A 23,837-nucleotide genomic window follows, 5' to 3' on the forward strand; every position below is an offset into this window, starting at 1 on the left:
AGGGAGAAAGAGGAAGCAACCAGACTTTACTTTTCCATGGAGACAAAAATGGACCAAACTACATTTTCCAGTGCTCCAGAAGCCAGTTAGAAGAACACAGCACCTCCAGGCAAGTACAGATGAAGAAGAGCCACATTGAAGAGACAAGATGAGTTTATGACACTTGCCCACAATAGTTATTCACCCTACCTAGAGTTTTTGTGACATGACAAGATTGTAAGAAAACTCTCACCTCTCCTCAGGAGACAAACACATAAGTGACCTCTGTGTTTAATGATCTGATTTTGTGCAGCTCCCTGACAGACTTCTTATCATGCTTGACATGGAGGGCTGAGGGAAATGGAAGCACCCTCTGAATGCACCGTGGTGGCCACTCAGAGAAAATATGAGTACTTATTCAAGCACCAGGAAAATTGCAAAGCTAAAAGCAAACATCAGGGAGAGGAGAAATCACAGGCTCCAAAGAAGAAAAAAAAAAAAAAAACGCTCTTATAAGTGGAAAATTATAAAAACTCAGACATTATACATCCCCAGAACATGTCTTACAAGCCCCAGAATTAGTAGCACAGCTGTTATTTGTGTTCTCTTGTACAAAACAAGTACCTAAAGCCTGGGACCCAGAGGCTGTTTCTCTTGTTTGAATTCCCAAATTTCAATAAAAGATCACAAAGCATACGGAAAAACAGAATACGTTCCTATCAAAGAAACAAAATAAAGTCCCCAAACTGGCCCTAAATAAATAACCATTAATTACCTACAAAGAATTTAAATAACCATTATAAAGATACCCATAGAAGAAGAAGAGGAAAGAGATAGGAAAGTAACTGATATCAGGAAAACTATACATGATCAAAATAAACACCCAAAGAGCTAACAAGTATGAGACAACCAAACAGAAATTGGGAGCTGAAAAGTACAATTACTGAATTTAAAAATAAACTGAAGAATCAGCAACATACTTGATCAAGCAGAAGAAAGAATGAGACATCTTTAAGACGCCTTGTTTTGTATTATCTATGAAGAAGAACAAAGAAAAATGTGGAAAAGGATGGAGTCTAAGGGACTCATGTGTTACCAATGAGTGGACCAATATGTACATTAAGGGGATCCCAAAAGAGGAGGAGAGTGAAAGGAACATAGACTTTACATGAAAAACTAAAAGCTAGTACTTTCTACCTTTCTGGAAAGAGTCAAATTCAACAAGCTCAGTAAATTCAAAGCAGGATAAATGTCAAGACATGAACAAAAAGTGACACATTGTAAGTAACCTAGCAAAAATCACAGGTGAAAAAAGACATTTGAAACGGCATGAGAAAAGCAACTTACCCTATATGATTATTAGTGGGATTCTAAGCAGAGAATAATTTCTTATAAAAGAAGTGCATGGGACTATATATTCAGGTGATGAGATAAAAAAATATCAACCAAGAATACTCTATCTGGCAAAACTGTAAAACTGTTTTGCAAAAATGGAGCAATGAAGGCTTTCCCAAATAACAACCCTTAGAACTTTACCAGTTAACCTGCCCTACAAGACACATCAAGAGGAGTCCTTCCATGGAAATAAAAGGATTCTAAACAGTAACCAAAATCATACAAAAGTATGAAGCTCTCTGCTAAATATAAATATTTACATTGGGGCACCTGGGTGGCTCAGTCAGTTAAAGCATCTACCTTCAACTCAGGTCATGATTTGGGAGTCCTGGAATCGGAGCCTGTCAGGCTCCCTGCTCAGCAGGGAGTCTGCTTCTCCCTTTGTCCCTCCCCCTGTGAGCACATGCTTTCTCTCAAATAAATTAAATCTTTTAAAATAAATAAATAAATACTCATTCACATAATTATAGAAATCTATGGTGCTATAATGCTACAGGATTTTTTTTTTAAATAAAAGTATAAAAATCATTAAGTCTGGGATGCCTGGGTTGCTCAGTGGTTAGGCGTCTGCCTTTGGCTCAGGACATGATCCTGGAATCCCAGGATGGAGTCCCATACATCAGGCTCCCTGCATGGAGCCTGCCTCTTCCTCTGCCTGTGTCTCTGCCTCTCTGTGTGTCTCTCATGAATAAATAGATAAAATTAAAAAAAAAAAAAGTTCCTTCAATTCAAAAAGTGTTTCTCTCATGCAAAGAGAACATAAATTCTTCAATAGTTAATGAAATTAATTCTATTACTATGACAACTAGACATGATAAAACATTCACTAACCACTAACCATGGAAAGAAATACGGGAGTCACAAACAACATATGGGTAATATTTAGACAAATATGTACATAATTTTCTTGGCAAAAGACATACAATTGATCCATATTTGAGTTGAACCCACATTGTCTTAAAATGAGATGAAAACGGTTACCCCAAAAATGTAACATGTAGGTAAAAAGCAAAAACACAACTAACTAATATGTTAAAAGTCCCATACAGGGCACCTGGGTGTCTCAGTGGTTGAGTGCCTTCAGCTCAGTTCATGATCTGGCTCAGGTTGTGATCCCCGCATCCGGGCATCGAGTCCCATATCAGGCTCCCCGCAGGAAGCCTGCTTCTCCCTCTGCCTATGTCTCTGCCTCTCTCTTTCAGTCTCTCATGAATAAATAAAATCATAAAAAAAAAAAAAAAACACCAGAAAGTCCCATACAAAAGAAAGTACATTATTATGGAATTGCAAAACCAGAATAAAACAAAATTTAACCCAAAAAATGTTACATAAAAAATACATGTATTATTAGGGCGGCTGGATGGCTCAGTCAGTTAAATGACTAACTCTTGATTTCAGCTCGGGTCACAATCTCAGGCTCTTGAGATGGATGGAACCTGGCACTGGGCTCTGCACTGGACATGGAGTCAGAGATTCTCTCTCTCCCTCTCCCCCTTCCCTCTGCTATCTCTCTTTCTCTCAAAACACAAAAAAGTATGCATTATTTAAAAAGAATTCTATTTTATTATAATCTTAGACTGAGACTGTGCATATATAAAGATCAAGTATTTTGAATCATTGCCATGTCTATGTGGCAGTAAAATTGTGAAGGAAATTCATTATGATCAATCATAAAAACGTCTACTGGAAAATTTTATGAACAAGCACTTAAAAGACATTAAATAGGGGATCCCTGGGTGGCGCAGCGGTTTAGCGCCTGCCTTTGCCCCAGGGCGCGATCCTAGAGACCCGGGATCGAATCCCACGTCGGGCTCCCGGTGCATGGAGCCTGCTTCTCCCTCTGCCTGTGTCTCTGCCTCTCTCTCTCTCTGTGACTATCATAAATAAATAAAAATTAAAAAAATAAAAATAAAAAATAAAAAAAAAAATAAAAGACATTAAATAAATATACTATGTTATTAATATGTTCCGCTTACTTTTACAAAGAATATATAACTGTGATCCATTCTTTAGAATCAAGCAAACAAAAGCCCTTCATTTCTAAATAAACAACACAGAAATTATAAAATATACTGACAATTCTTTTATATATAATAAATATTTAGGATTAAATTCAAATATATTTTCAGGAAAGCAGAAAAAAAGTCTGAGGATTAATTTTTCCTGAAATAAATTACATGTATGAACAAAACATTTTTTAAAATATGGAACTTGTGGGCAGCCCTGAAGGCTCAGCCAGGGTTTAGCACCACCTTCAGTCCAGGGCGTGATCCTGGAGACCTGGGATCGAGTCCCACGTTGGGCTCCCTGCATGGAGCCTGCTTCTCCCTCTGCCTCTGTCTCTGCCTCTCTCTGTGTGCGTTTCTCATAAATAAATAAATAAAATCTTTTAAAAAATAAAAATAAAAATAAAATATGGAACTTTTATGCATTATGTAACTCATCTTTTTTTTTAGGATTTTATTTATTCGGGGATCCCTGGATGGCTTAGCGGTTTAGCGCCTGCCTTCATCCCAGGGCATGATCCGGGAGTCCCAGGATAGAATCCCATGTCAGGCTCCCTGCATGGAGCCTACTTCTCCCTCCACCTGTGTCTCTGCATCTCCGCCTCTCTCTCTCTCTCTCTCTCTCTGACTCTCACGAATGAATAAATAAAATCTTTAAAAAAAAAAAAAGATTTTATTTATTCACTAGTGAGAGACACAGATGGAAAGAGAGGCAGAGACATAGGCAGAGGGAGAAGCAAGCTCCCCTGTAGGGAACCCGATGCGGGACTTGATCTCAGGACTCTGGGATCACACCCTGAGCCAAAGGTAGGCAGAGGGAGAAGCAAGCTCCCCTGTAGGGAACCCGATGCGGGACTTGATCTCAGGACTCTGGGATCACACCCTGAGCCAAAGGCAGATGCTCAACCGCTGAGTCACCCAGGTGTCCCTATAACTAATTTCTTATAAAGCACAGGCCTATGTCATATCAGAACTTCCCATCTCAAAAATCAAATAAATCTAATATAAAAGAAATTAGGAAGTGAAAGCATATGACACAGTCACAGGAACTTATTAAACCAGACAACATTATAAAATGATGCAGTTATTAATAATTAAGGTAATAACTGGGACTTTCTTTCTTTTTAAATTCTATATTTTTAAGACTTTTTTTAATTTTTTTATTTATTTATAGTCACACAGAGAGAGAGCGAGAGAGGCAGAGACACAGGCAGAGGGAGAAGCAGGCTTCATGCAGGGAGCCCGATGTGGGAGATGTGGGACTCGATCCCTGGACCCTGGGGTCACGCCCTGGGCCGAAGGCAGGCACTAAACCGCTGAGCTGCTGAGCCACCCAGGCATCCCTTAAATTTTATTTAAATTCAGTCTGTCAACATAAAGTGTAACACCCAGTGCTCATCTCATCATGTGGAACTTTATTATATGCTATCAGTTCTAAGTACTAAATGTTCTAGCTCTTCTATGGCAATGACTTTATGTAGGAACAAGTAGAAACATTAAACTGAGGAACTGGAATGCATTGAGTTGCAATTTCTAATCTCAGGCCAGATGAAAGAAAGGAAACTGTAAAGTGAAATGAAGCATCAGATTTTCTCATTATAGGGAGGTGCTTTGTTATCTGAAGAAATTACAGTCTCAATTTTGTACGGTTATGTTTAAAGTCTCCATAAAATTGGAAAGCATAAAGCAGAAAATAGATGATATCTGTCTCTACTGTTCTTGGGATTTCTGCACCCAACCCCAATATTCCCACCACTCTCCTCATACACATCTGACCTGAGGCAAAACAGATCTTAGAAAGGCTTAACACAGATTTCCCCAGGCCTCCAAAAGCAATGGAAAAGCATTCAGATCATGGAGACAGACGTTCACCATCCAAGTAGATCATGTTGTCCATGCAGTGAATATAAAGGAAGATCACTAGAGATGAAGGAGAATCCTCAGAGGATGTAAGAACATGGTAAGTGTTGGACAGGGCATGTCCCTCTGACAGCAAGAGAAATACAACTATGCTTTTCAAACTTATTTCTACTCAAAGAGAGCTATCCAAACCACAATATATGGTCTACCTTCCTCCTTGACCTTTGGCCTCACTTCTGTCATCTGCTTCATTCATTCCCACCTACCTGGATGGAAGGCTACTGTCTCCTTTCCCTTCACATCCCAGAGCTCCCTCTTTTGCTCCAAAAAGATGATCAGGTCTGGCTTTGACACAACAAGACCTGTTTATTAGAAAAAAGGAATGAGTATTGCTAAAGATTCTAATTTTCAATCCAGTATTATGCTCAGTAGAGAAGGGAGGACATTTTAGAATTCTAGAAAATGACTTCCCAAAAGCTGTTGTCCAACAGCCCTTTTACACACAGGAAGGATTTCCAATGTTCAGATCTTGGGTTCCACTTCCAAGTACTACATGTAATAATAAGGAGTGGAAACTGGAGTTTAAGATGTAAGGACTATCATTTTATGCCTCTTGATGTCTAGAACTGCCACTAATCTACAGAAGTAATGATGTTGCTTTAAGGAAGGGGAAATAAAGCCTAAAAGGACACATGGTGAAGATTTTTCTCTCCACCTATAACCCCCTACTTACTTCCCTTAATGCAGCGATCTGAATTCCAGTCGTGCAAAGAAGACTCTTCCAAGAGATAGTCTTCAAGGGAAGGAACAAAACCCTGAGTGTGGTTTGGGAAGTCTGGAAGGAAGTTATCCTCACCCAAGAAGAGAAGGTTTCCATAGTTCTCTAACATCACATCCCTGTACAATTCCCGCTGAGTGTGGTTCAGGCATCCCCACTCCTCCTGAGAGAATTCTATGGTCACATCCCTGAATGTCAGCAGTCCCTGCAATAAATACCACAGTTACCAAGTGGCTTTAGGCAGAGTTCACAATGTACCTAAGATGAAAGAGGGAGTTAGCAACACCAGCTAGACCCCATGACCTGACTTTTACTGCTCACCTACTAGTACCCACTTACTTTTGTACCAAATTTTCCTTAAGCTCTTTCTTCCAGCTTATCTTAAAATTCAGGCAAAACAAAATAAAACAAAACAAAACAAAACACCCAGGGACATAGTCTCCCATGATGGAAACAAAAACAACTGTACAAGCAGTAAATACTGCCCTGACTAAACGCTCCAGTAGCCAGACCACCCAGATCAGTTTGGACTTAACTGCCAACTCAACCTGTGCAGATGCACATACAGTGACCCTTGGAGTGACGTACAGTTACCTTTATCTCATTATAATACTAAATCCTTCCCCCAGGAGGAGTACAAACCTCATATATATAACAAAGTATGCATAGAATAGTTTCCTTAAGCCAGATGCATGACCGTATGCCCACCACCTCTACATAAGATGACAAGGCTCCTCTTCCTAAATATTCATTCTAAGCCTAAATAAAAAGGAACCCATTCACTCTTGCTCTGGGGGTCTTGGCTTTGGAAGTTATACTCAGTGATCCCCTTATTTGCTGTAGATAAATTTTCCTTTGTCTGACAACCCCACTATGTAGTTTCTGTTACTCATCAAAAAGCAAATTCACTTTAGTTCTGTTACAAATTTGGTGATCCAGATGGGACAGGTGTCCTCAGGTTCTGGCCTCTGTTCCCTGGCTTCCAACAGATGCAGCAGTGGGTACCACAAGCTCACTCTGGCTAACTTGTTCAAGTTACTGGGCCTGCAGGCAGATTCCTTGGGGGAGGGAGGCGCTCTCACTCTTCACACCTGTGACTGCCAGCCTGGTGTTCTGACATCACCTGAAATCCAGCAGCCACTAAAACTACTCTTAGAAGGATTTCTTTTTTTGTTTGTTTGTTTGTTTGTTTTGTTTTTTGTTTTTGTTTGTTTGTTTGTTTTCTTAGAAGGATTTCTGTTGGAATAAGTTACACAAGGTATGTGGCACAGCTTTGAGGTAAACGAGAGTGGTCTCCCAGAGTCTGGGCAAGTCAGCAGAATGGTCAGAATGGGAGAATTGAATACTCACTTGAGTCTAGACATCCCTGGTGACAGATTACAGTACCCAGTCTTTCATAGGCATTGGATGATCTAACCTAGCAAAATGGGAGTGACCTAACGGAGACTAGTCTGTGAGGCTGAAATCTCCATCCTACCTGGCTGTTTGGTTTGTTGTTCCCAGTTGTTTTTTTTTTAAGACTTTATTTATTTATTCATGAGAGACACAGAGAGAGGCAGAGACACAGGCAGTGGGAGAAGCAGGCTCCATGCGGGGAGCCCAACGTGGGACTCGATCCCAGATCCCCAGGATCACACCCTGGGCTGAAGGCAGCGCTAAACCGCTGAGCCACCTGGGCTGCCCTGTTGTTCCCAGTTTAAATCTCTACCCCTAGCTGCTTAGTCCTAGAGCACTTCCTCCTTTCCTTACAACCCCAGAAAAAGGAGGCAGAAACCCCCTGGGTCACTGGAAGCATGTACTTGGAACAGGTAAGAGCTCTATTTAGCTGGTTTAAAAACAGTTAAAGCGGGGGAGGGGGGATTCTAAAATTCACAAAAATCTAAGGTAACACAAATTTTTTCACATCCATATATATAGGATCATTTTTGTAGATTAAAGTTTAAACTTGTTCACGTAATTAAAATAGACACGTCTTTTGGAATTATCAACATCAAATATAATAGATACCCTTCAACCTACCTGAATTTATTATATCTGTTACAATTTGTCACCAAAAAGAACTTAAAATGATGGTTAATTTTTTATCTGTCCCATAAAATTTTCATGGGTATTTATTATTGTTAAAAGAGTAAATAAGTTCAATAAATAAAAAAGCTTATAGGTAAATTTTTAAAAGCTTCCAAAATCTTTGATAACCTATCACTTTACAGTTTTGCTAAACTAAATGATAAGATATCTAAACATTTTCCAAATAACAATACTGAAACACTGATTACTAAACATGAGGTTTATCTGTTTTTATTACAGAAAGACTAAAGATAAATTCGGTCTGTAAGGAAATATGTTTTATGCTTTATTAAAAGGTTATACTATTGGGCAGCCCGGGTGACTCAGCAGTTTAGCGCCGCCTTCAGCCCAGGGCCTGATCCTGTAGACCCAGGATGTGTCCCATGTAAGGCCGCCTGCATGAAGCCTGCTTCTCCCTCTGCCTGTGTCTCTGCACGTGTGTGATGAATAAATGAATAAAATCTTTAAAATAAAAAAAAAAGTTATACCATTTAAAAACCAGAATCGTGGAAATTATGACACATGTCACATGTTCATAAATTTGCCAAGCTAAAGAATTCTGGTGTTAACAGTTCAATTGGTTATTATTTATCTTTTCCTGGAAATTAAATTTTCTAAACATTAAAATTCTGATACATGTAACTCAGATTGCTAGAAATGATAAGTAAAGCAATTCTATATGCAAGGAAAGTAAGATATGTTTTTGTTAAGAAAGGTAATGATGAGTAGGATTACATTTTTGTTGAGAGAAGACTGCTAAATGCAAACATGGAGAAATTAAATATGGCAAGAAAATCCCCAGGCTGTTAGCAGCCACACATAAGCCTAAACAACTGGCTGTCGTTCACTGTAGAGGCCATCAAAAAAAGAAATCAGAGGGATTGGAGGTTTTAAGTTTGGCAGATGCAGGGGCAAATAGAGCTGCCAAGTCTGGGGAGACTGCATTTGCCACTCCCACTTACCACTATATAAGTGCGCTCCATCATACTACCACAATGAGCTAAAAGAGGCTGCTGTAAAATTGGGCTACCTGTGATCCCTGACAGTCAGGGGATGAATGGTGAATAACAACCTGAGAATCTAGGTACCTATGAAGGCTGCCTGTAGACTCCTGAAGAGTGTACCTGACTCATCCATTATAAGGGAGCTTATGGCTACTAAAGATTATGAGCACCCCAGTGATGAAGGAAATTATTCAGAAAATAATAAACCAATGTGCCCACTGTAGACTAATAAAATACAAACCAGACCTCTGGTACCCCTCTAGTGAGAGCAACTCAAATCCAGTGGGCAATGCCAGGGAAGGACTGGTAAACAGACTTTACTATAATGCCAATGCCCCCGGAGCGTTCGAATACCTTTTGGTGTTTGTAGATACATTCACTGGATAGATGCACAGAGACCTTTGGAAGGACAAACAACTAACAAAGAACAAGCGCCTTAGTAAAGGAGAAAGCTCCTCAATTTCAGTTGCCAAAGTCAATCCAGAATGACAATGGGTCAATCTTTATATTCAAAAGTCATTTCTGAGCCATGGCCTGAAGTGTCAAGTGGAAGTGACACTGCCTGGAGATGGAGACTCCATCTTCTGGGAAGACAGAATGGGCAAGCAGAACCCTTAAATAGACTCTGGCAAAGTTGTGCCAGGAAACAGGAATACCCGTTAAAGTTACTACAATAGCTCTCACCAGAATGACAGCTGCCCCACAGGGCAAACTAAAATCTCAGCCCATTTGTGATGACTTATAGGGGGCCTTTCCAAAATGCTCTTTCTCACCTCCATACCCACAGGTTTCTCAGGCCACTAAGCATATAATTAATCTCCGACAGGTGATGGATACACTCAGCAAATATGGAAATTTTTCCTCCCTCTACCCTGAAATTGAGCTTCACCCAAATCAAACTGAGGACTGATATACCTCAAAACTTAGAAAAATGGGTCACCCCAGGATCAACTCTACCCTATTTGGACAAGGCCCTACCCAGTACTACTAACCACATACTCTTCCTTCAAATTAGAGGGAGTCCTACCTTGAATCCACCACACTAGAGTAAAACAGACATGTATCTACACAGAGGCCCAGGGGGAGATGCCACCAGCACCAGATAACAACAAATACTCCTGTGAGCCACTCACTGCCATGAAACTTCTGTTGGAGAAATTCACAAGATTAAAAGAGCCTCAGTGCATAAGGGCTCTCAAATTTAAACCACAATAATCTCTGTATGATACTAATTCTGCTGCTCTCGTATCTTTGGCCTTATTGTTTGCTGCCAGGCCCCCCTTAACAGACTCAATCATTCCCTCTAACACTGTTGAGTAATAAATATCACGGCTTACTGTTAATACATGGCAAAATAGGGGCAGCCCGGGTGGCTCAGTGTTTACTGCCACCTTCAGCACAGGGCCTGATCCTGGAGACTTGGGATCGAGTCCTACATCAGTCTCCCTGCATGGAGCCTGCTTCTCCCTCTGCCTATGTCTCTGCCTCTCTCTCTCTCTCTCTCTGTCTCTCTCATGAATAAATAATAAAATCTTTTTAAAAAATGATTTTATTTATTTGAGAGAGACAGCGCAAAAAAGGAGTGAGCAGGAGTGTGGACAGGACAGAGGGAGAATATCAAGGAGACTGTGTGGAGTGCAGAGCTTGATACCTTACCAGAATACAGTGGATTTATACAAATTACAAGCCAAATGTAGCATCCATGTCCTGTAATGTCTAGTTCATTTTATTTGTTTTTGTGTATTTTGGGGGTTTTTTAAATTTATTTATTTTAGGGAGAGAGAGCATGAGCAAGAGGAGGAGCAGTAAAGAAACTCAAGCAGACTCCCCAATGAGCATGGGAGCCAGATCCTGAGCTCACCACAACCCTGAGATCAGGACCTGAGCTAAAATCAAGAGTCAGGGGGCATTCTGGATGGCTCAGCAGTTTAGCACCGCCTTCAGCCCAGGGTATGATCCTGGGGACCCAGGATAGAGTCCCACATCAAGCTCCCCGCATAGAGCCTGCTTCTCCCTCTGCCTGTGTCTCTCATGAATAAATAAAATCTTTTTAAAAATTAAATAAAATATAAGGAACCCACTCACCCTTGTTTGGGGAGTCAAGGCTTTGGAAGTTATTCTCAACAATCTCTTTATTTGCTGCAAATAAAATTTCCTTTGTGTCACAACTTTACTTGGTGTGCTTTCTATCTGTGACTCACCAAAAAGTGAACTCATGTTCTTTCAGTTATGTTGAGAACTGATTCTAGCTTCAGTGTTTCCTACTGTATCCATAAGATATTTCTTAACACACTAATGTGTTCTAGTGTATTCTCTAACTCTGAGGTAAGAGAATGGCATATGATCCACAAAACCATTATAAATACTTTGTTTACCTAAGATAACTTGTCAAATGAAGGCATCAACACAGGCATACACATTTCTGAGTATTGCATTTCTATCATACAGTATAGTTGTGTCTATTTCTTTTTTTAAGATTTTTTTCTAGATTTATTTATTTATTTATGAGAGAGACAGAGACAGAGACAGAGAGAGAAAGAGAGAGGCAGAGACACAGGAGGAGGGAGAAGCAGGCTCCATGCCGGGAGCCCGATGTGGGACTCGATCCCAGGACTCCAGGACCGCGCCCTGGGCCAAAGGCAGGCCCAAACCGCTGAGCCACCCAGGAACCCCCAATTGTGTCTATTTCTTACATGGAAAGCTTTGGTGGGGATCCCTGGGTGGCTCAGCAGTTTGGGCCTGCCTTTGGCCCAGGGCGTGGTCCTGGAGTCCTGGGATCGAGTCCCACATCGGGCTCCCGGCATGGAGCCTGCTTCTCCCTCCTCCTGTGTCTCTGCCTCTCTCTCTCTCTCTCTCTCTATCATGAATAAATAAATCTTAAAGAAAAAAAAAAAAAAAAAAGGAAAGCTTTGGTGGGTTACAAATGTACCTAACAGATTCCACTATGAGAATTTCACAACAGTGCTTTGGACATCTTGTGAAAATGCAGATTGTGTTCCAGACTTCAGGAGTGGGATTCGAGTCTGCATTTCAAATGGAGATGGTAGCCTAAGGGCCAACGGATACATTTTTTCTTAATAACAAAGAGGTATAACTCTATGAATTCTTGGAGGACTTGTAACTGAAGGCATTTCATAGCCTTACAGATTCTACTATAAGAGCAAGAATGGGGCAGCCCCCAGTGGCTCAGTGGTTTAGCACCGCCTTCAGCCCAGGGTGTGATCCTGGAGACGGGGGAGGAGTCCCACGGCGGGCTCCCTGCATGGAGCCTGCTTCTCCCTCTGCCTGTGTTTCTACCTCTCTCTGTGTCTCTCATGAATAAATGGATGAAATCTTTAAAAAATATATTAATAATAGTAGCAAGAATGGCACAATACTTTTTGAGCGTTTACTGGTTATTAGGTAGCACTCTAATGATTTTTCACAAATTAAGGCACAAATAAATAAGAATCTATAAACATATTATTCTTTTTATGAGAATATTTTGACAAACATCCAGTACATGGAAGGGATTAGCTTTTAATCCGGGTTGTCTGACCTACAGTCGATCTAAAATGACAGCCAGGACAATTTATAGACAACCCTGCTGCAATCTGAGAAGAGTGATGGAAACAAGGCACTGACACAAAAGTGATCTACCTTTTACATTTTATGCACACATCCACACATGTAAAAAGCACTTATACACACATTAAAAGTGATAGCATAAAACGTCATGGTAACTTAAACATTTTCATTGGCAATAAACTTATAAATCCACATGTGGATGATGATGCTTCTATCTTTTAATCACACTATAAAGACAAACAGAATGGTATAAAGAAAACAGCTATACACTATATATACGTCAACTAACTAGAATTTAAATAAAAACTGGAGGAAAAAGAAAACCGCTAACATTTCTGAGTCTAGTATTTCACTGAAAATTCTCTTTCAAAAATCATTGATGCTCTGTGTTAGATTTGAGAATATTAAGATGCTTGAACATGTTAATTATGTGATTCTTGGTTTTTGGTTTTTTTTTTTCCTGAAAATACGAGTATGTCTGAGACATGAGTGTAGAGTAAAACAGAAACCTGCAGGACAACAGCCTGAATTATTTACAACCACCACTCCCAGAAGTATCTCCCGTACACAGAAGAGAGAGCCTTCATTTTCCACTGGAAACTACGTGCAAAAATAAACTCAGGAGTTCCCAGTTTGAATGTGAAGGCTTCTGCATATCTTTCAGTAAATCCATCCAATCTTCATGAATGAGAGGCATATTCACATTACACAGGAGGAAATCTGGCAGAGAGCGCACAAAACCAAGTAAAAGAAGTTAACATCAGCTGTAAAGAAGCAAATTGTTATCAGTTCCTGCAGCTCATAGGACACATTATCCCTGTTGTGTTCTTGTGGCCCCCAAATGTAAATCAAAATATGAACCTAATTACGAGAAAACGGTGGGTTTATACAAATTACAAGCCACATGTAACGCCTATGTCCTGTAATGTCTAGTGTAGATTTTTATTTTTTTAAAAGATTTAAGAGAGAGGGAGAGGAAGTGCGAGTAGGGAGAGGGGCCGAGGGAAAGAATATCAAGCAGACTCCCCGCTTAGCGTGGGAGCCAGACACTGGGCTGAATCCCAGGACCTTGAGATCACGACAGGAGCTGAAATCAACAGCCAGTCACTTAACCGACTGAGCCACCCAGGTGCCCTTCTAGTGTATTTTTAAATCGAGCATCTTTCACATTCTAAACAGCAAGGCTGTCTTTTCCAGACCTTTCCGAGTTATCTGGGGCACATCCATCCTGTTTATTTGCACATTTTCTTAATCCCGGTATACATACAGCCATCAAAGTATCCAGATGGGACCTAACCATGAAATGTTCCCCTTGGCTGATATCCCAGGAATCGACCACATCCACACAACAGACATCTTTGATTCAGTGCTTTCCCTTGTGGATCTGTCCCAGAGGGAACATTTTTGATAGATGCAAGACATTAATTCAAATTCACAATTGTTCATATGTTCTACTGGAAGGCAGGTTGGAGGGAAGGGAAAGAGGGCTCTGGAATGTAGGAAAGTATTCTAAGAGCTAAATAGAAGTATTCTTTAAATTTAAAAAACAAGGTATTATTTGTTTTATTTTAGAGAGAGGGAGAGAGTGCGTGCATGTACTCGCTAATTTAGCTCCTAAAATACTATATTCTTTCTAGGAGCTAAATTAAAGTAATCTTTTTAAAAAAGGATTGTCTTTATTTTAGAGCGAGAAAGAGAGAGTGCGTGCTCGCGAGCTGGGAGGGGGGAGGGTGCAGAGGGAGAGGGAGGAGGAGGGAAGCAGACTCCCCAATGAGCGAGAAGCCCCATTCCGAGCTCAATCTCAGCACCCTGAGATCGCAACCGGAGCCAAGATCAAGAGTCCAATGCCTCGGGGACTGGGACCCTCAGTATCCTTTTTTTAAAAAGGATTTTTTAAAAAGAGATGAATACACTCCTAAGACAGGAACATCATCAGAACGAGAGCGATCAGCACTGGCAACTTGGAAACGCTCGGAATTTCAGGAGACAAAGATGACACGGCCTGCGATGTGGGACGCGAGGCTCACCTGGGAACTGGCCATTTCTTCTCCTTTCACCTCATTCCCTGGACTTCTTCCTCAGAGGAGATTCGTGGAGCAATCACAGCCGCCTCAGGAGAAAATGCCCTCGGAGCCACGACAGAGCCTCTTACCCCGTAACCTGCTCGCCTGCAGGCAGGACGGCGAAATGCAGAAAAGGCCCCACTTCCTGGTCCTTTGTGTCAGGAGCCGCTCAGAACAATGAGCTCCTGCCTGGACGCCGATCCCTGAGTGCCCGCGGGTCGGTTTCTTTCCGGGGCGGGGGGGCAGGCGGGCGGGCGGCGCAGCTCTCCCCGGACACCTGGACCAGCGCAGACAGACGACGGCGGCCGCCCAGGACGGACGTCAGGTGCCCGCCCGGCAGCGCGCCGCCAGGAGCCAGATCAAACCAGCCGGGCCCAAGATGGCGGCCGCCATGACCGGAAGCGCCCGACCAAATAAGGAAGAAAAGGCGCGGAAACGCGGCTTGCGAGAAATTCCCACCCCGGGTCATACCCGGTCCGGCCCCCTCCTCGACAACAGTCAGTCTCGCGCAGAAACCCGCAGCCCCGGGCTCCCGCTCTCTCTGGGGGTCTCCTGCTGTCACATCTTGAAAGTGTACTTTGTTTTAGGAAACTTTCCTGTTTGTCTCACTCATTTGCTGACCTGTGTGCGTCCCTGAATTCTTATGGTGACAAGATGGGGACACCGGAGCAATATATTTGGGATGGGCTGGATGGAGGGCCCAGGGTCTCCCCAGGCCACCTGGAAATGCTTTATTTGGTTTGGTTTGTTGTTGTTGTTTTTTAAGATTGTATTTATTCGTGAGAGACACCCAGAGAGAGAGAGGCAGAGACTATCTGGAGCCTGATGCTGGGACTGGATCCCAGGATCCCAGGATCACGACCTGAGCCGAAGGCAGAGGCTCAACACTGGGCCACCCAGGTGCCTCACTTGGAACACTTCTTTAAAACAACACTGTTGTTTCCACCCACGCCAATTGATAGAATCTAAGGAGGAAGGCTCTAACAATTGAGTTAGGGACAGATAGGACTAAGCAGGGAAAGATAAGGGAAAGGCCCCGCAGTCAGGCTCCCATAAGCTCCAAGGACACTGAGAAGCAACAAAAACACAGATAAGTAAATCTGGTCCTTGGCTCCAAAATGCTAGGGAGTACCTTCCTTTGACGGCTATCAAGTAATCAATCACCAGACTCAAAACAGTCATTTTCATTCACTCAAGATGTCACAAGAGATCTCCAGGCCACCAGCTTCCTAGTCAGGTTTTCTATAAAAGGCCAGCCAAAAAAGCCCTCAGTGGCAACGCTGTTGAGACCCCTCTCACTCCTGAGAGTTTTCTCTGTATCCTTGCTTAATAAATTTATATCACTTGGGCAGCCCGGGTGGCTCGGCGGTTGGCGCCGCCTTTGGCCCAGGGCGTGATTCTGGAGACCCCATCGAGTCTCCAGTTGGGCTCCCTGCATGGAGCCTGCTTCTCCCTCTGCCTCTCTCTCTGTGTCTCTCATGAGTAAATAAATAAAATCTTTGTAAATAGACAAATTTATATCACTTTACTCTCTTTCATCCTCAAGATTCACTCTTCAACTCCGTGAAACAAGAACCTAATTCTTCCGCATCACAGTGATCCTTTTTGAAACTCCACACTTGATCTCCGTATTGGCAAGCATTTGGGAGGTGACCAGGCAAAGCAGTAACCATGGGTATGGTTATTGTCCAGATTTAAATCCATGCCTTCTCCACTGATCGGTGTTTCTGGAGATTGACACATTCTCCCTCTTTCTGCTAGCTGGGAGGGAGCTGGGTAGGGAACTGTGTAGGGGACTTTATAAATACAAATGTCCCTTACAAAAGGGAATGGCAACCTTAGCTTAACATTATCCCAATCGCCTTCCACTCCCACAGGAGCCTGTAAGTCTACTTTAACATATAAAAATTATTTTGGAAACTTCCATTATCTCTACCCCTAAGATATATGTTGGCAATCCTCCTCCAAGCATATGACCCACTGATGTATACCTGAAAGGTCTCATGACTAAGATCTTTTTAGACATAATAAATGATCTTTACTTAAAAATAGCTCATCCCTCAAGGTCCTGGAAATCTTACTTCCAGAATTCCTTAGGGAACTAAATTATCACTAACCGCCTCCCCACTTGAAAGTGTATAATGGGTCACTTCTCATGACCCCAGCGCAGCTCTTTCTGCCCAGAGGTCCTGTCTCATTTATAAAAATGGTGAGTGGAATGCCTGGGTGGCTCAGCAGTTGAGCGTCTGCCTTTGGCTCGGGGCGTGATCCTTGCAACAGGGATAGAGTCCCACAACCAGCTCCTTGCAGGGAGCCTGCCTCTCCCTCTGCCTATGTTTCTGCCTCTCTCTGTGTATCTCATGAATAAATAAAAAATATTTTTTTTAAAATGGTGAGTAATAAAACCACCTTTCTGCACTGAAGATGGTTTAAGAATTCTTTCTTGGCCATGGGCTCTGATCTCTAGTATATTTCCTACATCACCTTTAGTAGGCAAATGTTTATTTTCATAAGTAACTGTCAGTTTTCTTTCTTTTTTTAAAAAAAGATTTTATTTATTTATTAATGAGAGACACACAAAGAGAGAGGCAGAGACACAGGCAGAGGGAGAAGCAGGCTCCATGCAGGGAGCCTGATGTGGGACTCCATCCCGAGTCTCCAGGATCACGCCCTGGGATGAAGGTGGTGCTAAACCCCTGGGCCACTCAGGCTGCCCAGTAACTGTCAGTTTTCTACAGTGAATGCACTTTTTACACTCCCATCAGCAATATATAAGAATTGTAACTGCTCATCATATCCACTGAAATTTGATGTTATCATTTTTTCCTTTATGTTAGCTATTCTAGGTAATAGTATGTGGTTTCTCCTTATAAAATATAAGTGGTCGTACTACAGCTGTCCTAGCGATTGGGATGAATGCATAGGACAGGGAAACTCTTCTCCCTTCTAGATTCTTTGGCTGGTCTAATAATTAAACCAACATAAGACAGATTATTCACCGGAGAAAGAACAAATTTAATTTCTTCATTATAAGAACTCCAAAGATATTAGGCTCAAAGACAAGCAAATGATGTTTATAGGCCATTCTGACCTAAGGAGAAGCCAGTAGGGATTTAGAATTTCAAAAAGGGGGAAGTATAGGGATCCCTGGGTGGCGCAGCGGTTTGGCGCCTGCCTTTGGCCCAGGGCGCGATCCTGGAGACTCGGGATCGAATCCCACATCAGGCTCCCGGTGCATGGAGCCTGCTTCTCCCTCTGCCTGTGTCTCTGCCTCTCTCTCTTTCTCTCTGTATGACTATCATAAATAAATAAAATTTAAAAAAAAAAAGGGGGGAAGTATAGTCACGAGAAAAAGGAAAGAGCAAATGTTGGCAAATGTTTTCCACAATAGGCAGACAAATCTTTCTCATAAAAAAATTATTTCTAGGGGTGCCTGGGTGGCTCAGTTGGTTAAGTGGCTGCTTTTGCCTTGGGTAGTGGTCCCAGAGTTGTAGGATCAAGCCCCTTTTAGGCTCCCCACTCAGTGGGCAACCTACTTCTCCCTCTCCCTCTGCTTGTTGTGCTCTTTCACTTTCTCTCAAATAAAAGTAAAAATATTTTTTAAAAATTATCTCTAATATTAGCTCTCTTTGTGATTGAGGTCCCGTATCTAATTTCTTTTGGAAGTTAAATGAGAGGCAAAATAACATTACCTGAGTCTGCTGGATCTTAATTGCCTTCAGCTCAAAACAATCCACAAGCAAAGTGATTAATCTTGAAATCACATATTCTCTCCCAACTGAATAAAGAAAAAGTAACTTGTGGGTTGTCTGGATGGCTCAGTTGCTTAAGTATCCAACTCTTGACCTCAGTGTTGTGAGTACAATCCCTGTATTGGGCTTTGCTCGAGAAAAGAAAAAAGTAATGTGTGTGTGTGTGTGTATGTGTGTGTGTGTATTTTAGCTTCAAAAGTGAAGGAAATCTTTCCATTTGCAGCAACATGATGTACTCGGAGGACATTTTGTTAAGTTAAATAAGCCACACACAAGGGATACTTGGCTCAGCAGTTGAGCGTCTGCCTTTGGCTCAGGGAATGATCCCGGATTCCTGGGTTCCAGTCCCACATCAGGCTCCTTGCATGGAGCCTGCTTCTCCTCCCTCTGCCTGTGTCTCTGACTCTCTGTGTCTCTCATGAATAAATAAAATCTTTAAAAAAAAAAAAAAAAGCCACACACAGGAAAAAACCAATTCTGAATACAATCACATATATGTGGAATCCATAGAAAGTTAAAATCTTAAATGTGAAGATTAAAATCAAATGATACAAAGATTAATTTAGAGGATGCCTGGGTGGCTCAGTGTTGACCATCTTTGGCTCAGGTCATGATCCTGGGGTCCTGGGATTGAGTTCCACATCAGGCTCCCCATGGGGAGCCTGCTTTTGTCTCTGCCTTATGTCTCTACCTCTCTCTGTGTATCTCTCATGAATAAATAAATAAAATCTTAAAAAAAATTCACTTAGGCAGGATAAATAATTATTGGAAGTCTATCAGCTAGTGCTTTTGCTCAACTACAGACCTTAGCAGTAAAAACCAGAAATAGACAAAGAAGACCGCTTAACTCATGCTCTGAAACCCACTATTCTTACATCTTTTTTTTTTTAATTAATTTTTATTGGTGTTCAATTTACCAACATACAGAAAAACACCCAGTGCTCATCCCGTCAAGTGTCCACCTCAGTGCCCGTCACCCATTCCCCTCCAACACCCGCCCTCCTCCCCTTCCACCACCCCTACTTCGTTTCCCCGAGTTAGGAGTCTTTTTTTTTTTTTTAATTTTTTATTTATTTATGATAGTCACAGAGAGAGAGAGAGAGGCAGAGACACAGGCGGAGGGAGAAGCAGGCTCCATGCACCGGGAACCCGATGTGGGATTCGATCCCGGGTCTCCAGGATCGCGCCCTGGGCCAAAGGCAGGCGCCAAACCGCTGCGCCACCCAGGGATCCCCCGAGTTAGGAGTCTTTATGTTCTGTCTCCCTTCCTGATATTTCCCAACATTTCTTTTCCCTTCCTTTATATTCCCTTTCACTATTGTTCATATTCCCCAAATGAATGAGAACATACACTGTTTGTCCTTCTCCGATTGACTTATTTCACTCAGCATAATACCCTCCAGTTCCATCCACGTTGAGGCAAATGGTGGGTATTTGTCGTTTCTAATGGCTGAGTAATATTCCATTGTATACATAAACCACATCTTCTTTATCCATTCATCTTTCGATGGACACCGAGGCTCCTTCCACAGTTTGGCTATTGTGGCCATTGCTGATAGAAACATCGGGGTGCAGGTGTCCCGACGTTTCGTTGCATCTGAATCTTTGGGGTAAATCCCCAACAGTGCAATTGCTGGGTCGTAGGGCAGGTCTATTTTTAACTCTTTGAGGAACCTCCACACAGTTTTCCAGAGTGGCTGCACCAGTTCACATTCCCACCAACAGTGTAAGAGGGTTCCCTTTTCTCCGCATCCTCTCCAACATTTGTTGTTTCCTGCCATGTTAATTTTCCCCATTCTCACTGGTGTGAGGTGGTATCTCATTGTGGTTTTGATTTGTATTTCCCTGATGGCAAGTGATGCGGAGCAACTATTCTTACTTCTTATCACACTTTATTTAGGCATTGATGAAGATGTTTTGAAATAACCGGGATATTCCAATCGCCAGGCCAAAAAAACCCTGATAGCAACTGAATGCCTACAAGATCTCATCCACTTCTCTGCTCCTTCTCTGCTTATTACGGTGCACTGAACACATACCAACCACCATGCACAGTCATGTGCTCCCTGCCTGCTCTCTTGTGTGAACCCCCCCTGAACCTCTCCCCGTAAAACACTAGGCTTCTATCCTATTGGCAGAGAGGTCTGTTGTTAAAGGCTTGAGTCTACCTCCTGTCCCCAAAATAAGTTTCTCCCTTTCACTTTCCCAATCCCTTATCTCTTGAGTTCTTAACTTCTCTTGTGATGAGTTTATATGAGTTGTTTCCGCAACAGGTGTTGGCAAAACCAGCCAGGAGCTATCCTTTCACTTTGTCCAGTGCCTTAGGGATTCCCTGGGACCGAGCACTTATCCCTAGCAATGCCCAAGGTCTTACCTCTTCATTTCCTGAGCTATGCTAATGGTCTAATACACATAATTGTGGCTATAATTAATAGTAGAGTATTGTATACTTGAGATTTGCTAGAAGAGAGCATCTGAAGTGTTCTCACCACACACATAAATCTTAGCTATGTGAAGTGAGGGATATGTTCATTAGCTTGATTGTGATAATCATTTTACAATGTATATTTGTACTTACTTACTTTATTTATTTATTTTTATTTGAGAGAGAGACAGAGAGCACAAGCAGGTGGAGGGGCAGAGGGAGAGGGAGAAGCAGACTCCCGGCTGAGCAGGGAGGACCCTCGGAACATGACCTGAGCCTAAGGCAGAGATGCTTAATCAATTAAGCCACCCAGGCACCCCTGTATTTTACTTTTTTAAAATTTTTATTTATTTATGATAGTCACACACACACACACACAGAGAGGCAGAGACATAGGCAGAGGGAGAAGCAGGCTCCATGCACCGGGAGCCCGACGTGGGATTCAATCCCAGGTCTCCAGGATCGCGCCCTGGGCCAAAGGCAGGCGCTAAACCGCTGTGCCACCCAGGGATCCCTACTTTTTTTTTTTTTTAAGATTTTCTTTATTTACTCATGAGAGAGACACAGAGAGAGAGAGAGAGAGGCACAGACACAGGCAGAGAGAGAAGTAGGCTCCACGCAGGGAGCCCAATGTGGGACTCGATCCTGGGTCTTCAGGATCACACCCTGGGCTGAAGGCAGGCGCCAAACCACTGAACCACCCGGGCTGCCCTATATTTTACTTTTTAAAACTTCTTGAGCAGGGCACCTGAGTGGCTCAGGTGGTTAAGCATCTGCCTTCGGCTCAGGTCATGATCCCAGGGTCCTGGGATCAAGCCCTGAATCAGCTCCCTGCTCAGAGGGGAGTCTGCTTCTCCCTCTCCCTCTGCCCATTCCCCCACCACCTGGTTCGTGCTTGCTCTGTCACTCTCTCAAATAAATAAATAAAATCTTTTTTAGATTTTATTTATTTATTCATGAGAGACACACGGGGGTGGTGGTGGGGGGAGACGCAGAAACACAGGCAGAGGGAGAAACAGGCTCCCTGCAGGAAGCCGGACCTGGGGCTTGACCCTAGGTCTCCAGGACCACACCCTGGGCTGAAGGCCGCGCTAAACTGCCAAGTCGAGCCCCAGCCCAGGACTTAATAAGACAGAATTTAGGAACCACAACATAGAGCTCTTTGCTACCGTATATCAGCTTTCAGGTTTCAGCAAAACGTGAGCACCTGCCAACTGAGATGTAACCAAACTAAGGTGAGTTTGCTCCTTTGGTGAGTTACAGGTAGAGTACAGGCTACACCAGGCAGAGTTGTCACAGAAAGGAAAATTTATTTGCAGCAAATAAAAATATCCCTAAGAATAACTTCCAAAACCAGGACTCCCTGAGCAGGAGCAATTGGATTTCCTTTATTTAAGGTTAGGATGAATATTCAGAATTATTGTCATCCCTTGAGAAGTCAGGCATCAGGTTACACTGGTGCCCCGTAGAGAGGCATCCTAAGTTCTGTTCCTGAGGCTTGTCCTCCTCCTAAAATGTTCACATGATAATGAAGCAGAGGTAACTATCGGACTAGGGGAAAGGCTGATGAGCCATCTCTCAGAGCCTATGCAAATGGGACGGGGCTTTGGTCTCCTTATATAATGAAAGGAAAGCAGAGCCTTGGTTACTTTTGAATCAGCACTAGTAATTTGTGCCACTGATTTATTGTCTCTGTGCAGTCTGGTTTGGCCGGGCTGTTAGTTTTCTCATTCCCTTTGTTTCCTTTAAAATCTTGAACTACTGGGGCATCAGGGTGGCTCAGTGGTTGAGCATCTATCTGCCTTTGGATCAGGTCATGATCCTGGGGTCCTGGAATTGAGTCCTGCATCAGGTTCTCCCCAGGGGGCTGCTTCTCCCTCTGCCTGTGTCTCTAACTCTCTCTCTGTGTCTCTCATGAATAAATAAATAAAATCTTTGAAAAAATAAAAAATAAAAAAAAATAAAATCCTGAACACCGAGGTTTTTGCATTGGTCTGTATTTCTGACACATTCTAGGAAGTATGCTAAGGCAAGCAGAGCTGGAAGGCATAGACCACAGAAAATAGCTGCGGACTTAAAACGACTCCTTTCTCTTTTGCTGGGGACCCCTAACTCTCTCTGCTCATAATGTGGGAGGATCAGCAAGCCCAAACTCTCATCTCCTCTCATCTGACCATTGTGTCAGGTGTGTGAAACAGTATGGGTAAGCGCAGTCATTACTGATGATGTTCTCACACGTCCACCTCCAGAATAGACATATACATATCTATATATTTAAAGATATTATTTATTTTTTTGAGAGACAGACAGACAGCAGAAACAGAGGGAGGGGCAGAGGGAGAAGCAGACTTCCCACTAAGCAAGGAGCCTGATATGGAGCTGGGATCCCAGGACCCTGAGACCGTGATCTGAACTAAAGGCAGACATGTAAGTAACTGAGCCACCCAGGTGCCCCAAGACATATATGTTTGCTTCGAGTGGCCATATCACAGTGTTCTGGTCAATGAGATAGAAATAGTAGCATTCAGACAGGGAAACTAAAGGACTCTGTAAAAATCTGCTTTTTGCTCCTTTTCCTGCTTCTATTTTTGCTAGGACCTGCACCCCCACTTTACATGTGCTCCATAGAACAAATAAGGTATGTCCTCCTTGTATGAGACAAGGAGCTAATAAGTTCTTAGCTAATGATTTCGTAAATAGGTAACACCTAAGGAGTGACCAGAGGAAGTCATCATGTACATATTTGAGACCACCGAAGCTAAATACCTGGATACCAAGCCCCCCTGTTATGGGGAACACCTGGGCTCTTAGCCTTGTCTTAACTAGTTCCTGGATGCCAGAGAGGACATATGTAGCAGACCACAATCCTCAATAAAATCCATGGGCCCTGGGGCACCTGGGTGGCTCAGTGGTTGAGCATCTGCCTTTGGCTCAGGGCATG

General features: G+C 42.6%; 2 protein-coding genes across 5 annotated transcripts in view; both read right to left on the reverse strand.

Annotated features, from left to right (window-relative positions):
• LOC112909358 (KRAB domain-containing protein 5-like) overlaps positions 1–14,750 on the reverse strand; it is a 169,140-nt gene extending 154,390 nt beyond the window's left edge. For all 3 annotated transcript variants that reach the window (XM_072758096.1, XM_025985264.2, XM_072758152.1), the window contains exon 1: positions 14,684–14,750. The gene's annotated coding sequence lies outside the window, so the exon portion shown is untranslated. The remainder of the gene's footprint in view (positions 1–14,683) is intronic.
• Positions 1–15,100, reverse strand: part of LOC112909359 (uncharacterized) — a 51,637-nt gene extending 36,537 nt beyond the window's left edge. Inside the window, exons 1-3 of one of the 2 annotated variants that reach the window (XM_025985265.2) lie at positions 14,684–15,100; positions 6,097–6,223; positions 5,507–5,602 (exon numbers count right to left, since the gene is read on the reverse strand). In XM_025985265.2, the coding sequence (XP_025841050.1) occupies positions 5,507–5,602; positions 6,097–6,223; positions 14,684–14,698 (238 nt within the window). In that variant the 5' untranslated portion in view covers positions 14,699–15,100. The remainder of the gene's footprint in view (positions 1–5,506; positions 5,603–6,096; positions 6,224–14,683) is intronic. The other variant, XM_072758279.1, reaches the window with a different exon arrangement.
• Positions 15,101–23,837: the final 8,737 nt, after the last annotated feature.

The sequence above is a fragment of the Vulpes vulpes genome, chromosome 1 (genome assembly GCF_048418805.1).
Source record: "Vulpes vulpes isolate BD-2025 chromosome 1, VulVul3, whole genome shotgun sequence".
NCBI lineage: Eukaryota > Metazoa > Chordata > Mammalia > Carnivora > Canidae > Vulpes > Vulpes vulpes.